This window comes from Diabrotica virgifera, chromosome 2 (assembly GCF_917563875.1).
Source record: "Diabrotica virgifera virgifera chromosome 2, PGI_DIABVI_V3a".
In the NCBI taxonomy this organism is placed as follows: Eukaryota; Metazoa; Arthropoda; class Insecta; order Coleoptera; family Chrysomelidae; genus Diabrotica; species Diabrotica virgifera.
In genome coordinates, this window is record NC_065444.1 from 79526281 (window position 1) to 79545190 (window position 18910).

The window sequence follows — 18910 nt, forward strand, 5'->3', positions numbered from 1 at the left end:
ACGAAAACCACAAAATTAGAATTGCTAATTTAAAAAAAACAACGCCTGAAGGACGCCAAACTGGTTTAGATACAAGAAATTAAATCGTCTTGCGTTTATATAAAAAGCATTTTTATTTCACCTGAAGAATACTAAAAATCCTTTAAAATTGATTCTTCCTCTCGATGTGCCTATCCGTGACGAATGTTGGTAATCATCATGGCAATCCTTATCTTATCTGCAGCAGCGTGGAAAACTGCACAGATGTTATGTTGAATCAGGTTCTGGGGTTCTTTAAACAGGATTCTTCCTGGACCTCGCATCCAAATATTGTTGCTTGCAGAATGGCTTGTAAAAGTTCATATTCCGGATTCATTTCGCATAATGTGTCCGAAGTATATGTCTACCTATTTGACAATTCTTCATACCTGTAACACTTGATACCACTATCAAAAATTTAATTTACAATTATTGGCGGCAAACAGTTTGTCGACATGACAGAGGACGAGAAAGAAAAATTCTAGAAACTCAATCTAATAGTAGAAAAAACAATAGAGCTAATGATATATTTTTTATTTATGAACAATGTAGAAGTAAACTCATGTTCTGCGCTACTGAGGCAAACCCTTCAGACTTTCTGATTTGTATCTATGTTGTAATAAGTCACTGTAAGTTGGGTGAACAAAATTATTTCATGCACAGACATAAAACAAAGCTTTTAGTTCCAACTTCTCATTTATTCCCAATAGGGCTTGATCTATAAGTAAAAATATGAAATAGAAAAAAAAATGTTCCCAAAAGATAATAATGTGAGAATCTTTCAACTTTACATTCGTATTCATATTCCAGTAGCTTGCCCCAGTTATCAACTACCTTTCAAATAACGAAAACCGGTTAGAGAGAAACCAGATGCACTTTTTCGCCGGGTACAGTGTGTGGAGTATACCTTTGTTTTGAAAAATCTACGTGGGTAGGTAAATGTTACTGTAAAACCTGAATTGTACAGTGTGAGTCGCGCACGCGAGATCAGATGCAGATAGGCAGTTTCTTTTATGATATATTATGTATATAAGAATTACTTCGTTCACACAGTTGCTTTCTTTTGAAATTGCGTATTTTGCAAGGAAAAGTTTTTTTTCACAAAGAAAGTTGCTTTAATGTAGATCTGTCTATTCAAAATTGGTATATTTGTCTCATAAAGATAGCTTTTTTGTCTAGATTTTTATTTTATAAGTAGGATATTCAGTTCTTTTATTTTTTCGATAGTTCTTGAACAATAGAGGAATGTACATATTATATGAAATAATTGATATAATTTTAAGAGTTGTGTGGACTGTATGTTTTTAGTTTTTTGTTGGTTCAAGGGAATTTGAGAGGGATTATGATATACAGACAATATCTACGTTTTATAACGAGATTATAAAAAATCTTACTCAAGTCACTGTTCACTCGCGTATATATCGACGTCACATATGCCGGTGTCACAAGTGATTGCTTCTGGTACGAGGTTTAATTGTTTTTAGCGGATTAGCGGTTTGTCTATATCGGATTAGCATCTTATACTATTGCACAGAGAGAAAAAACGTTTGTTCAGCGACAGTTGAACCCAGAGAAAGGTTAACGTACTGAGAGATACGTGTTGGCTTCTACGGCTAACACAAGAGAGATCTTTAGCCTTCGGCGGCCAACACAAGAGAGAGGTAGATTACAATGTCGAAGCATAATGTTTATACGTAATTATGGATTTGATACAGTAAAAAATATAATATTATTTTTTACATGGGAAAAAATTAAACAGTTGCTTTAACGTAGATCTACCTATGTAGTGCCTATTGAGAATTGGGTCTAGTTTTGTCTCATAATCATGTCTTTCTTGTCTTTCTTGTTTTTCACGTCTTAAAGTAGTTCTTTTATATTTTGATAGTTCTGTTGATAATTTTGTTTTTTTTTCTTACAGATTGCAACGGCATCGTAATCAACAATGGTGACAGCATCGAGGGTTGCAACGGGGGCGGGGGCAATGGCAGCGCCTCCGACAGCGGCGATCAGATGGACGCTGAAGCTCGCGAACGAGAACTAGTTCGACGCAAGGAGGAAGCCAAGAGAAGGAGGCGTAAGAAGAAGCGAACCGGATCTTCATTGGTGTCATCATGTTTTCAAGGTAAATATTTTTTTCAACACATTTCATTATCAAGACGGAATCTCATGGAATGTGGCGTGGCACTAGTCGCCAGTTCGCAGAGAGAAATAGATAATTAGTTAGCGCCCCACGTTTTTTAGTTATTTTGTATTTTTCTTGGCGTGCCACTCCACGTTCCATGTGATCTCAGCTTTAAACTATTTAGTCCATTCTATTTAGCTTTTGTGGAACATGTGTTTTCGTGTTCCTAGTTCTTTTATCTTCCTTTTATTTGTCTCTTTTTCACCATTTACTGTAGAACGTATATTCATTTGGTGGAAAATTCGCATTTTCTTTTGAATTTAATATTTTTATTCGACTTGAAACCTTATTATTATAATGAGGTATAATCTTACAAAATAAGATTTGAAATTATAATACACCGCTTATTTATCTGCAAGGACACATTTTACAATATTAAAATGCGTAGGCAAAAAATGTGCCGGTAAAATTTCGTCATATTTACCAGATACTTGCTATAATTTAATTTGCTGGCCGGAATGCTTATCTTAACGTAGCAAAGTGTCTTGTAGATAAAGTTTTAATAAAATAAATATAATATTGGATACACTCCAGTAGATAATCATTATATTATGGGAACTGAAGACAATTGTTGACATTAAGTAGAAAAAAATTATATTTTTAAGTTTTATTTGATTTATGAAGTAATTATTCTCATTAAAAAATCCAATAATCATAGACTTTTTCATTACGGAGTTCTTAGACCACTATCATTCTTTTTTATGACCGATGCTCCACAGGCTCAAAATCTACACCAAAGAGTGACTTTTTCATGATGCACAGGAATATTTTGGATCTCATCTGAATTGGTATCGTCCCACATTCGATATTTAAAATGTATCTCATCCCTTAGGATGATTGACGATGAAAATAACAATTTAGTCAGTCTCTAACTGCTCCAAAGCCCATTCAGCCAAAACACGTCGTTGTCTATGGTCGATGATCTTCAGCTCTTGGCCAGTACCGGGGCATGCTCAATTAACGACGCAAAATTCGCTAAGTTGTGGTCTCCGAGAAGCCAACTGCCAACTTCTTGTGAGTGACGTGAAATCGACTGTCTTGGATTCTCCTGAATACTCACGGACAAGTGCGATGTCTTCATTAGATTTTGAGTTTTGTCGACGTACGTTTGTTGATTGATTTTTTACTGAACCAGTGGGCCCATTTATCAACCACGCTCCGAATACTCATCCCTTTTATCATCTTAATACATACCGTTGGTTTGGAAGAACACTGTTACAAGTCGAAAAGTTCTAATTTTCAGGAGCGACATTTTAAAATTTTAATGTGCTAGTTTTCATTATAATTTTGGTAACGTAAAAAAATAAGAGGTAAAATCTTTTACAATATTAAAGAGCCCATTATTATCATTTAAATATAAATAGAAAGACCTTTCTTGTTCTCACCTTTCTACCTGTAATTAGCATTTCTAACAGTTTTATGGAATGTTACTGTATTGCTCATAATAATTCTATATAAACGCACATATCCTGTAAGGAATACTTACCTAAGACGAAATGTAACTGTCTTGCATTAAATATTAAACACAAAATCCCAAAAAAATAAGCTCCTTTTTTAACTGTTACCACTATTCTCCAAAAAACACGTGGTAATTTCCACAACAACTGAAACACAACTATATTGCGACGCTCTGCCGTAAAATGTAATGCATGGGTTTGACAAAGCCAAACTGTTATTAAGTCGCCATCTAGCGGTAATTACATGAGTGCAACTTCTGACAATTTTTCCCATAATAAAGTTAACATTTAGAGTTGGTTAGAGGGTAAACCTAAAAAATGGCAATTTTTGAGTTGTGACGTTCTTCTTCCAAACCAACGAACTGATTAAATTGCAGCTAATTTAACATTATGCCCTTACCAACTGTCAAACTTTGGAAGTCCCTATTGGAAAATACTATAAATATGTACATAAATATAATGTGAAGTTATTACTAGAATATACATCTTGAACAATGCCAAAGAGCTTCTAAATAATATTGTTACTAATCTCATCGATCTTTAGTTTACTAATAGACTCGTATTATTTCAGATCTGTATAAATTGACCGGTGAAGTTCTGGGAGAAGGTGCTTACGCTAGCGTCCAAACTTGCGTGAGTCTGTTCACCGATCAAGAATTTGCTGTGAAAATTATCGACAAGGTACCAGGTCATGCTAGAGCTAGAGTTTTTAGGGAAGTAGAGACGTTCCATCATTGCCAAGGCCACCCCAATATTATTCAGTTAATGGAGTTTTTCGAGGACGAAGAAAAGTTTTATTTGGTTTTTGAAAAGGTAAGACTTCTTTTGAAAACCTGACATAACTTTGTAACACTCGCACGAACACGGTACTTACTAGAATCATTATTACAGCCGTCTTCCTCTGTGCATAACCAACTACCACAAATCTCAAAAAAATAATTCTAATACCTTAGAGTGATCTAGACTCTAGACCTTTTAGAAATATTAGTAGTACTTTACTTCCAAAAAAACAAGAAACTATTTTATATCTTCAAAATTATTCTATGGTTTCTTCGTATATTTTGGTATCGGCTGGGACTGCTGGGAGGGTTGACATGGAGGGGATATCGTCCCTGCCATTTCCAACTATCGAATGTGAAAAGTGGTACTTTTCAGGAGAGCAAAATAACTTTTTTTTGGAGACTCCTAAATCAGCGCATTGACAAATGGGAATATTTTTATATTTTGTGTATGTAATGTTTAACCCTTGTTAGATTGATAACAAATTTGAACTGCTTATCATTTTTTTCTTTCAAAAAAATCACATTCGTTACTTTGCTTTTTGTATAAATTAAGATTTGTTTCGGTCCCATGATTTAAAGTAGCGAATGTATAATAGCGAATAACTGTATAATCAAATAATGAAAATCCGTTAAAATGAAATCATAAACTGCCTCACAAGAATTTCTTGGAAGCGATACTGAAACAAAAATCGCACTAATTGTAAACACGTGCATTCTATTCTTCTTATCAGTTTAGCATTTTCGTCAGTTTACAGATTATAATTTTGAATAACTTTTGAATACATTACAACACAAACTAACGAATGTGATGCATTCGACATTTAGCGTTGTACAAATATACCTTAAGTTATATTTATACAAAACAAAATATCGAATATAACCATTTTCGACCAAATGAAAAAATGTTCATATTCGATGGCTTAAACAGCATATTTCACGCGCTCCTAATAAAGTTAAAATAACGAGAATTTGCCACAAGATGTATCACATATAATGCGAGGGCAAGCTATCGAATCTGAAAAACCCGATGGTTCACATTCCATAGTTGGAAATGGTAGGGACGATATGACAATGCTTCTCATAATTTGTAAGCTGTCCCCCACGGGCGATAAATTCAGTTCTTCTTCTTCACTATATTTTCATTACGTCAGTAATGAAATCCACTTTTTCACCTCTCTCTCCACCTCTTCTTTTCAACCAGATCCTTTGGAAACGCAAAGAATCTACATCTCCATCTTTCACTATATCTGGGGCAAAGCATCATTACCATTTTTATTATACAAAATACAATGGTTCACAAAAGTTCCTAACCCTTGCTTGGTGGTCATTAAAAAAACTGTATTTCATAGACATTTAAGATCGAATTATGGTGGTATTATTTTAAAAACACTACTTTTAAGCAGAAGAAGCAACAGAGACAGCAAAATTTCAACTTTATAGGAATAGGAATTAAAAAGGCTCGAGATTGGGCAAATTCTGGCTTTTCAGCCTATGTTTGCAGTATAATAATATGACAATAAAATATAATAATAACAATATGACAGTCGTGACGTCATACTTCGGCTGTCAAACCTTAAAATCTCTTCATATTTTTCAATATTTAAACTATATTTTATTTATGTATTATATCAGAGACATTTTCTACCATGTAGAGTATTTATAGCAAATTTCTATAAATGTATTGATGCATTAGCTCAAAATTAATAGTAAAATTTTAAATAATCTCTTGTTTTTGTAAATCACACATAAAGCATACACATAAGTTCGTCAACCGCGACGTCAGAATGTATGATGGAAGCGAAGATCGGTGGGATATGCGCATTTTATCAATGAAATTCGATATTTTTAAAACATTCCAGAAGCCGCGACAGATAAAATGTTTTAACAACCCATTAATCATTCAGAATTAGTCGAGGGATATTAGTACAGTTAAAATGATTAAGACGATAACTGGACGATAATGATTTAATGAGTAAAATTTAAAGTTTTTTCTATTTTAATGACAAAAAAAGCAAGCTCATTAACAGAACCCAATTAAAAATTATTTTGTACATCATATTTGAAACATTATTTGGTTGAAAAATCTCATTTTTGTTGGCAAAAAAATATATTAATGTTCTGTGTATGTTAAAAGGGATATGTTACTATCAACATTCACACAGTATTGCCAAACTTAATTTTGTTATTTTGAGTGTAAATTTTCCCAGCGATCTCCGAGGGTACAATACCAGGTCACCTAGAATCATAGTTAACGCTCCCAGCTGATACTGAACCGGCATGCTTACGACGTTCTTTATTAGTCCACTTCGGTTCTTTTTTATTCGTGGTGTTTGATAAAATGTCCTTTTTCAGATCAATGGAGGTCAGCTCCTACGAAGGATTCAGGAGCACAAGTTTTTCAGCGAAGCCGCAGCGGCAGAGATAGTGAGAGAAGTGGCCTCAGCCTTGCAGTTTATGCACGCCAAAGGGATTGCACACAGGGATTTAAAGCCTGAGAACATTCTTTGTGTCCACAGGGACCAACTTTGTCCGGTCAAGATCTGCGATTTCGATTTAGGATCTGGCATCCGCTTCCAATCCAGCGTTTCCAGTCCTTTAGCGACACCTCAGTTATTAACACCTGTAAGTATTTTAAAACGATTTGTGTCAAATCTTCCTTCCATAGTCCATGTATTAAAACGTTTTTATATACTTCGTTTGTTCTTTGTCCGGGAAAAATCTTGTTATCGATTTTAAACATACTTCCCCACTAGCTAGATATCTGAAATTTTCAGAAAGCTGAGAACTCGATGACACTGCAATATTTCACAGCTTTTACATGGATGCATGTAAATATCTTAAATATTATCCAAGTAATCCTTCCATTGCAAAAATGGACTAAGGCTACGGCTCCACGGGCGGGAAATTGACGCTAGCAGTAGCAGTAAAATGAACTTAAGGTTCCGCGGAACGGAATGGGAATAGCCGAACTGAACCGACTACGCACAAGTCCTGTAGTCGGTACAGTTCGGCTATCCCTATTCCGTTCCGCGGAACCTTAAGTTCATTTTACTGCTACTGCTAGCGTCAATTTCCCGCCCGTGGAGCCGTAGCCTAAGACAGGGTGATGGACTATCGTGTCTCTTATTTAACCTGGCATTAGAAAAAATAATTCGAGAGTCCCAAATTAATACGAATGGTACTATCTTTAACAAATCAGTACAAATTGTTGGATACGCAGATGACATAGACATCATAGGTAGATCTAAAGAATCTCTGACTGAAGCATTTCGGTCGTTAAGAGCATCTGCACAGAATGGGGCTAAATATAAATGTTCAAAAGACCAAATATATGTGTTGCACTAGAACTAGAAGGTGTCGACACCTTCATATACTTAGACTCGCTGCTAACTAAAGATAACAATGTCAGTGAAGAAATTAAAAGAAGAATAGTGCTCGCCAATAAGTGCTACTATGGCTTAAGAAGACAGATGGCCTCAAAAATACCTAGAAAAATTAAATTGACTCTACAAAACACTAATAAGACCAGTGCTAACATATGGCTCAGAAACTTTGTCACTTACTCAGAATGACCAAGAACTGCTCAAACGTCTTAGATGGATAGGTCATGTAATCAGGCGAGAGGAAGATGCCATAGTCAGAAAAGTTTTTGATCGAAGAGGGCCGATAAGACAACGAGCAAGAGGAAGACCGAGACTTAGGTATGTACCAAGACAACATAGAAACTGATTTAAAATCTATCGGAATTAGAGCATGGAGAAGAGTTGCCAGAGACAGGGGCGAATTGAGGATTGTTCTGAAGAAGGCTTTGGCTCATAAAGAGCTGTAACGCCACTGATGATGATGATTATCCAAGTAATAGTCCAGTGTCTTAATGGTCAATTAATTTGTATAAAAAGATGGAAAGGTCCTGCTTACAGCATAAATGTTACTCAGTCTCAAACTCAAAGAAGTCCACAACTTTACCATTGTTAATCAGATTAGGGTCAAGTATTCCGACACTGTAGAATCTTCATAGGGCTTCTGGAGACCCTGTAAGTAAGAACAATAAGATACCTGACAGGCGAAGAAACAAGAAATACAAAAAAAATATTTGAAATAATTCTAAGTAATAAGTATATTCAAATGGGAAATAAGCCACAATTTTACCTAAAAATGATTTTATTAACGTTTCGACGTTTATGGAGGATTTCGAAACTAATATCATTTCTAAACAAAATTTAAAACCCACAGTATGGTGGAGATATGTAGATGATGTGTTTTCAATATGGCCTCATAGATCGGAATTGTTGGATACGTTCCTGAATATTATAAACGATCAAGAAGAGACAATAAAGTTTACAATGGAAAAGGAATACAATAACACCCTACCTTTCCTAGATGTTTTGGTCTCAAAGAAGGATACTGGATATGAGACTCAAGTGTATAGAAAACCAACACACACCAACAGATATCTCGATTACAAATCAAATCATAACATCAACGTTAAAAAGGGAATCATTAAATCCTTATATGATAGAGCCAAAATTACTTGTTCTAACGAAAATTCATTTTTAGAAGAAAAACAATTGTTAACATCTGTTTTATTAAAAAATGATTATCCCATATCGTTTATAAATAAGGAATTGTCAAGATTGGATCGAATGGAACAGAACAACTTAGAACGGGATCCTACAACATTCACAAGAAATAATACGAGGAAAATATCAATACCATATGTAAAAGGACTATCCGAGAAACTTAAAACAATAGGAAATAAATTCAACATATCAACAACATTCAAAACAACAAACACATTGAGATCTATTCTATCTAAAACTAAACCTAACAGTGAACAAGAAAGAACAAAGAATTGTATTTATAAAATACCTTGTGAATGCGAACAATTTTATATAGGTGAAACGTCAAGACCATTAGACGTTAGAGTAAATGAACATCAGTCTTATATAAAAAATAGAGAATTTGATAGATCTCAAATATGTCAACACGCATGGGATAATGAACATAGAGTTCAGTGGAGAGATTCAAGTATAGTCCTAAAAGAAGCAGATAGTAAAAAGAGAAAAATCAAAGAAGCGGCTCTAATTATGCTAAATGAAACCAATTGTGTCGCAAATTCCTCGGTAGAATGCAGTAGGATGTGGTTACCCATATTAAAGGAGGAAGTCAATAGAAAGAAAATACCACAATTAGTAAATCAGTAACATATCGAATTAGTACATATTTAGTATTTTAGTATTATTTAAAATTTAAAATATCAAGTCAGAATTTGGTATTAGTTTTGAGAGTAAACTAAATGTAAACCCAAATACTTACGATGTCGGGATAGTATCACGAGGTTTTTCCTGGTTTTCCCTCGTGATTTACTATGGAATCTCTAAAGCGAGAATTTCAGTGCCACCGTTGCATTTGGTTGTCTTTTTAAAGACAGATCACATGCTATGATTTTTTGTGGCGGATATTCTTGAGTTGGGATTGATTTCATGTAATCGAATGAACTATCTTTTAGTAAAGTCGTCCCAGGAACGCAACTCATCAATATTGGCAATATCATTTTAAAGTCGTCTACTTTAAAATGTATAATACGTGTCTGAATTGCCGATATAAATGAGTCAGATTAAATGAATTATTAGAAGAATTTTTTACTAAGCAACAACATTTTATTTATTTAGTATTATTTTGTATTTTGACAACGACACCCGACTTGGGCGTCGAAACATTAATAAAATCATTTTTAGGTAAAATTGTGGCTTATTTCCCATTTGAATATACTTATTATAAAAATGCCACAAGAAAATAGCTTCAGAACAAAATTCTAAGTAAAATTTTTAAAATCATAAAAAATTATTGTGAGAATGAGCGGCATAAAAATTATTGAATATATGAGATGTCTCATGAAATCTATATAAATAAAAATGAAAGTTTGTATGTATGTATGTACCTTATAGACTCGCAAACTATGCATTTCATCATAAGATGACCTTAATCAAAGTTGTTGTACATGAACCCGGGATGGTTTCTGAGTTGGTACCACCACCCTAAGTAAACAGAGGGCTCGCGCCCCCCCCCCTCATAATTATTTTTTATTTTTTTGGACAAACTATTCTTTTTTAATTTCATATGATGTAGAACCAAAATATACATTCAACCCTAAATTTTCACTTTTCTATCACCAACCGTTATTTTTTAAAAGCCATCTAATATTACCTCTTCTATATAAATAAAAATGAATGTTTGTATGTATGTGTGTATGTATGTACCTTATAGACACGCAAACTATGCATTTCATCATATGATGACCTTCATCAAAATTGTTGTACATGAACCCGGGATGGTTTCTGAGTTGGTACCACCAACCTAAGTAAAAAGGGGGCTTGTCCCCCCATAATTATTTTTTATTTTTTTGGACAAACTGTTCTTTTTTAATTTCATATGATGTAGAACCAAAATATAAATTCAACCCTAAATTCACTTTTCTATCACCAACCTAAGTAAAAAGGGGGCTTGCCCCCCCCCATATTTATTTTTTATTTTTTGGACAAACTGTTCTTTTTTAATTTCATATGATGTAGAACCAAAATATACATTCAACCCTAAATTTTCACTTTTCTATCACCGACCGTTATTTTTAATAGCCATCTAAATATTACCTCTTCTATATAAATAAAAATGAATGTATGTATATGCATTTCATCATATGATGACCTTAGCAAATTTGTCGTTATCGCGGGGCGGGAGTCGGGATAGGGACGAAATTAAATTAAAATTAAATAAAGTGTGCGATATTGTAAGATTTGTGAAAAGTCAAAGACTACCATAGCTGTGATATATCTAAGAGACAAGAAGATACAAAAACACTAACGAAAATATTACAATAGAAGCTTACACACTGACAAAAAAAGGAAGGTCCAGAACGAGATGGTTAATAGAAGATGGTCTTACAAGACAACCTGAAAACTATCATTGTAAGACAATGGATAAGGACATAAAGGAGGTCTAAATGGAAGGACATAGTCGAGACAGGCAAAGTTTATTCATGGTCATGATGTCAAAAGAAGAACTGTGTTCGATAACTGACAATTATTACTAGACCAGTTATCCCTGCAAGGCGTCTACCGGTGTCACTTCTTACTCAGTAAACAGCAATATATTTGTTGATGTATGTATCAAGCGTAGCAGTGACGTTTTATAATCGCAAGTTTTTTGGGAGTTTGCGGAAAACTTTGAGTGTCCATGTTAATGGCAAGGAAAATTAAGCGTACCTGGAAAAACCGCTATCGTTTAATATTTACGTACCGCAAAAAAATATTACTTATCATTATCAGAATGAATTAAATAGATAACTTTTATATTAGGTAATACATACATATATTTTTTAAGTATTTTTTGATTTTCTGTTAATTTTTATTTATTGAACTTTGACACATTATTGATTTATTTCTAAGGCGGTACGAAGTTCGCCGGGTCAGCTAGTTAGAAATAAATATTGGAACGTTGAAACGTTTTGACTACTTGAGTACTGAATGTTTTTTTATTTGTTTCAGGTGGGCAGTGCTGAATTTATGGCACCGGAAGTAGTAGAGGCATTCATCGGAGAATCGGAAACCACATCATACGACAAGAGGTGCGATTTATGGTCTTTAGGCGTCATCATGTACATTCTGCTGTGCGGATACCCGCCGTTTTACGGAAAGTGTGGTAGAGACTGTGGCTGGGAACGAGGCGATAACTGCAACGCCTGTCAGGAACTTTTGTTCCAGAGCATCCAGGAAGGAAGATACGATTTCCCGGAGCCAGAGTGGACGACCATATCGGATGAAGCAAGGGACCTCATCTCGAGTCTGCTGGTAAAGAACGCCAGCGAGCGCATCAGCGCGGAAAAGGTGCTGCAGCACCCGTGGCTGCAGTGCGCAAGTGATACAGCTGCGCTAACTACCCCAGCTGTCATCAAGAAGAACAACTCTGCGTTGGAACTGTCCCAGTTCGCGGAGTCCGCAATGGCTGTGAATAGAGTGGTGCAACAACACTTCAGCATGAAATTGGACTACTTGGAGAGACCGAACGTGTATCCTGACTGTCCTGTTCGGTCAGGAATGAAGACGTGCGCATCGGCGAAGATGTTTGGCCTGAGCCCGCCCAGCGAGAGCAACCTCATGCGCAGGCGTATCAAAGGCGGCTCTTGCCAGTTCCTCGTGCCAGCGCCCACACCCGCCATACCCAGTCCAAGCGGTTGATGTTGCCCAACTCGTCAAAATGTTTTAAAATTTTGAAAACTAATTTTTTTCTTTTTCGATTTTTTGGCATTTTTACAGAGGGTTGATTCGGTTATTTGTGTTGTGTTCTGTTTTATGATCTACAACACAACAAGTTACTGTTGTTTATTTTGTATTTTTCTATTGTAAAGCTGGATGGATCGAAATATTGAGGCATTTCAAATATTCGTAACTGATGCATCCGAGTACCATTAGATTTCTCGCCAAGCCATCAACTCGATATTTACCCATTAATACAGTTAGTTCTCGATATTAAACAAAGTTCACGAAACAAAATAGATCTGCTAATATAATTTTGACAGTGACTAAGATGACAGTTCTCTTGTTACCAACTTAAAGTCTTTGGCGAGAATCTTAAAAAAAACTTAAGCAGCTCAAAATATTTCACACTTTTTATTGACAATAATAAATAGATATTATTTATTACTAATTTCCGATAAAAATTAGCAACTGCGCCAACCTAATCTTTAAGAATTCACATATTAATTTTCAAATCAGAAAGGTCCACCTACTCGTAGTTCTTGTGTTTGAAATAAGCACATTTTTTTCTCAGAAGCTCTATTTTTTCGTTCTATTTTTTTTTTATTTAGTATTACGGATCAGATTTTTCATATATTATTTATATTTATAAGCAAAACAACCACTTCAACTAATTTATAGGTTAAACAGAACATTTTCTGTTAGTTTTGTTGTGACACTTAACGTGTTAGAGGAATTCATTAAACGTGGCTGTGTGCCATAAATCAAAAGGTTATAGGAAAATACAGAAAAAGAGGAAAGAAAGTATATATAGCTACCAAATATTCCAATATCTGCAACATTTTCAGAATCAAACTGTTTGACTGAGCTCTTATAGCATGTAGTTATCGCCAATACTAATAAGTAAGCTTTAGCTAAGGTTTACGGTAGTCTAGGAGATATAATATATTTGATATTGAAAATTAATACTTAGAGCAGAACATAAATGACACTCTACAGACAGATAATCGGCAAGAATCTAGAACCAGCAAATGACAAAATTGCAAATTAGTGATCTTCGTTTATGTTATCTTTTATAATAAATAACGAAAGAACGCGAGAATATAAGTAATACATGTCATATGTCAGTTGTCATGGCATATCACTTGTTTCATTCGTCGCTTATCAGGATGTCTGTCTGTTACAAGATGAGAGATGTCGCTGCGGTAGCAGTTTACAAAAAAACCATTTTAGGTCTTCTAAATGTTACAAATAGGGGGGATAGAATGAAAATTCTTTTTTATAACGAATAAATTGTGGTTGATACGAATGTTCAAATCTAATGATTGTAGAATACTGTTTAAAGCGCAAAAAACGTTTAACGAGATCTTCTCTAGAGCCTCGTAGATTAAATCGGCTGAATCTTCATCAACATCGTTCGTCTTTGCAGCGAAGAATCGCGTTACTTTGTAAAAATTTGTAAATATTTAGGATTAAGAACAAATAAGAAGTATTTAATAAAGAGCGAGGCTAGTGTATGAGATTCTGCTGTAGATTAAGTTTTGCTTAATAACTTTTTAGGTTAAGTACAAACACTTGACAAGGTGGCAATGCGTTCGGTTCAAAAAATGGGAGGGTTTGGTATTTATCGTTCAATGAAATGCCTGAAACGTCAACACAAACAAAAAGGCAAACAATAATATATACCTGTCAATTTTTCTACTTAAGTTTACTTTTTGGCTAAAGGACATCGCACACATCTTATGGAAAATATAATGTCGCTCAAATTCAATAAAATTTATACGAATAGATTCGTTTTAAATTAACGGTCAAATCTTATCATTGCGCCAACTCTATTTTCAATAATAAGAGCAGAAATTGATATAAATAAATCTGAAATCAAATGGGTACGTACATAAGTTAGAGAGAGAAAAAATATTTTAAAATACCCAGCTGTTTGTAAATGTTTAAGCTGTTTTGAATAGCACTCAGAGCAATAATGATTGTAACTAACACTTTATGGACTCCAAAAATGTGATTTCGATAAACTTTAATTGCAATTTGCGCCGTAATTAATCATAATTAAGAGTTGGCGCAATGATAAGAATTGACCGTTAATTTAAAACGAATCTAATCGTATAAATTTTATTGAATTTGAGTGACATTATATTTTCCATAAGATGTGTGCGATGTCCTTTCATTAGGACGAACGTTTGGGCAATTTTCTCGAACGCATTGTATAGCTGCCCGCGATAAAGGTTGTGATATGAGAGTACCCTTTATCAAAAAAAAAGTATTGCTATCAGTTAGGCCATGTTTTGATGATGCCTCAATATCAATTGATGGTTCAGCTGTGGCCTAGATATATATCGCTTGATTTTTTAATACTTTTGTATGTGTTAAAATGTAGATTGATACCAGTCTACGATTTGTGATAATAAGTAAGCTCTGACGTGCGATTAGAACGCACGATAGACTGTAGACGCCGTACCTGCTTTCATTTCAGTGAGATACGGAACATTTGAATGAAAGGGGCTAGAAAGAGCCCTTGGGACCCAAGTAATACACCAAACAATAGCATGTACCCAAATAAGTAATGACATAACATGCTCACTTTAAAGATGGCGGCTTTGACTTCATGTGTCACTTAAAATATGACAGATGACATCAGAGCAGTCATTTTGAGGGTGATTGTGCCAAATTGTTGGCTTATTGGTAGAGATATTATTATTAGGTGGCTTATGTTGTGGTTCTTCTACGTACTGACAGTCCATTTGTATTTAAGAGTCCTATATAAGTTTGGATATTTTTTTAAGATTTTGTAATGCTCAAGGTAAGAAATTTCCTTATATGATTGGAATGGTATCCAAACCAGGGCGCGATAAAGCAAATACCAAATCGGTACATAAACAACAAAAAACGCTCGTTGTACTACAAAAACCAATCCTCTTAATTCAAATCATTAATATCATCAATCCTACTTAAATAAACCGCGTATTTTGTTGTTTATACCGACTTTAACATTGTTATCTTCATGTTTAAGGTAAACCACGAGATAAATCTTGTAATTCCATCTTAACACGATTTTTACAACGTTATTTTCTCAGTAAAATTGAAGTTTACAATGAACGTGAAGAAAAGCTAAGTGTATCATCCCAGTGAATTGGTATTTGTCACTTCCAACTCTCAGGGCCGGTTGTTCGAACGCTAATCAACAATGATCATTATCAAATATTTAATTACTGTCACCAAAACTGTCAATGTCAACTTTGTTTGGGTTGCTGAAAACATAATTAATTACAATTATGAGATCTATTATTAATTATGTTAATAATTATTGTTATATTAATTGATTATAGACTCCACAGACTTTTTAACGACCCAAACAAAGTTGACATTGACAGTAATTAATTATTTGATAATGATCATTCTTGATTAGCGTTCGAACAACCGGCCCTTAGGGTTGCAAATGTGTGGTGGTTCAAGTTGGACCATCTCTGAGGAGTAAATGTTTCTGAAATGAGTGTGATATAATAATGTATGAATGTTTCCTAAAAAAACGTAGATTCCCCCTACAAGATTGGAGTATTGTTTTTTTTTCTAAGATTACTATAAGGCATTTATTAATGTACTTTCACAGTACCATCTGTTTCCAATCAGTTTATACCAAAAAACAAAAAAAGCAAATATATAAAAAGTATATTTCATGGCGGAGATGCCGTGAGTGCCATTATTTCTATTATGCGGGCTAGTCAGTTGGTAAAATATCAGTATTTATATCAGAAAGTACAGTTTTTGTTACTATATATCACCCTGTACGTCAATATTCAAACTTCAATAAATTGTGCGGTGTTTTTGAGTTGAGGCAACTTTGCAGTTAACATGTTTTCCTTCACACTCGATACTACATTATAATTTATATCAACATTTGGAAAATATTTGATATTTTGCAAATGACTAGCCGGTATTTCGTACGTCCAAGGCTGTACGGCCGTTACCAATGGTTATGGCCCGTACAGGATTGGTCGTATACAAGGAATTATAACATTGTTAAAAAATTTGGTTATAACATCGTTTTTTACTACAAGCAAGTTGGCATTGGGTAAAAATAGTGATGGAAATTTATGTACCAAGTGTGCTTTAATTTCTTAAAAATAAAGACCGATTTTTTTACAAACGATTTTTTTATTTTGTACCTTTTACTTGAAAGCTAGCTAGGATAACTATCAGTACAAAAGGATATAAACCATGAAATTGAAGATGATCATATAGCAATAGAAATACCCACAGAGCAAGAAATGAAAAATTACAAAATCCCAGGAATAACAGAAATATCAGAATGATAAAATCAGGAGGGAAAAGACTACAAAAAGAGTTATTATATCGTCCCCTTAATACTACAATTAGGTAACTCAAAATTTGCTATTTTTCAGGAAAGCACTTTTAAATTTGAAAATAAACAAACCATGCTGTATTACAGCAAATGGAATTTGTTTCTGACTTTTATAGCAAGAAGTTGAAATAAATCTAAATTCTGATTAACTGTTAGTGTTTTAAAGCCTTGCTATAGTTTTTTTCGTTATCGAAAAACAAGATATCTAGTTGTAGCAATTAGAAAATTAAAAAAAATAAAAGATATCTAATTTTTGACTTTGCAATAAATAAAACTTTTTAATACGGAAAAAAATGTATTAGCATATTTGGGTAAAAAGATAGATAATAAAAAAATAGAAGAACTTAACTAATAATTTTAACTAATATAATCATCTTAAACTCGGTCTCACTTATGTCAGATTAAGTGGATATTTCTCTTCCTGATGCTTTAAAAGGCATGTTATTAAAATAATCCTTATTTCCAGAGGAATTGCGGGAGGTTTGGTGTCGACGTCATCAGATCCTTTTATTTTTCAGAATGGGGATTCTGTCCTTATACAGAGGATTTGGCATTATGGCACTTTTATTTTGTGTTGATTTTGTCCTTCTCTGGTAATTTAAACTTATAAATTCTTCATTAAACTTTTCATTAAATTTCATGATGGATGATTCGGATTCCACTCCGGTCTATTTTCGTCCTTACCTCTAAAAATTAAAATTTTATCCCCATGGTTCTTACAATCCAATATTTGTTCATGAGTTTACCCTACATGATGTACGGTTTATCTCCTTTTCTCCGGGCACATCTAGCGATTGTTTGTATACACAACTTATGCTATGAACAACTGCACAAATAGGTATCTTGAAGAATATCTGGAGGAGGCAACCCATAACACATGTTACCCGGGCGCACAATTAGGTATATCAAATTAAACACTTGCTGCAGCAGAGATTTTTGACGTTGTCAGCTGCTCTTTTAGATATCTCAAACTGACCACTTTTAGCAAAAAGTTTTCGTCCGAACTTATGAGATAGCTATTACTGTGTAATTGGATTCTCATGTATAGAATGGGAATAGAGCTTATCTAGTTGTAGTATTAAAAAGAGCGTGAAAAATTATATCGATAACAGTAGATAACTCAAAATCGCAAAATTTCGAGTTGCCTACCTAGTTGTAGTATTAAGGACACCATATATGACCTGATAAAAGAATGTGGTAGTAGAGCAAAAATGCCAGAAGAGTGGACCAAGTATATGCCTATACATAAAAAGGTGATAAAATGCTATGCGAAAACCATAGAGGCATTGCACTACTTAATAGAAATAGTTTACAAAATCGTGGCAGGAAGTATAATATGAAAAAGGCTAAATCAATATTCGGTAAAAATATTGGGAGAATACCAGAGCAGATCTTGGAAACAACAGATAACGACGAACCAAATATTTACCTTAAGAAATACGAATATCTGTACGAACATAAAACAGTACTATATGCTTTGATCATCGACTTTGAGCAAGCCTACGACACAGTAAACAGACAGCAGATGTACGAACTGATGAAAGAATTAGGGATACCAAGTAAAATTGTCAGGATGGCAAAGATGACGATGGAAAACAACAAACGAAATAGCATGGAAAGGGAATACATACATCCAATAAGTTTGAAACCAAGGAAGGAGTACAACAAGGAGACCCATTATTTAAATACTGCATTCAATCTGACATTGGAAGGAATAATCAAGAAAAGCAGAATAAACATGAAAGAAACGATATTTAAAAACGGTCACCAATGCATAGCATCTGCAGATGATATGACTATTAGCGACAAGCAAGAAAGAACTACAAAAGTTAATGAAAAACAATAAC

The 18910-nt window shown here is 34.1% G+C and overlaps 1 protein-coding gene across 2 annotated transcripts in view; it reads left to right on the top strand.

Annotated features, from left to right (window-relative positions):
* The window catches only part of LOC114331606 (MAP kinase-interacting serine/threonine-protein kinase 1), a 615902-nt gene extending 599055 nt beyond the window's left edge, over positions 1-16847 (top strand). For both annotated transcript variants that reach the window (XM_050643820.1, XM_028281215.2), the window contains 4 exons: positions 1937-2140; positions 4229-4470; positions 6792-7061; positions 11984-16847. In XM_050643820.1, the coding sequence (XP_050499777.1) occupies positions 1937-2140; positions 4229-4470; positions 6792-7061; positions 11984-12673 (1406 nt within the window). In that variant the 3' untranslated portion in view covers positions 12674-16847. The remainder of the gene's footprint in view (positions 1-1936; positions 2141-4228; positions 4471-6791; positions 7062-11983) is intronic.
* Positions 16848-18910: the final 2063 nt, after the last annotated feature.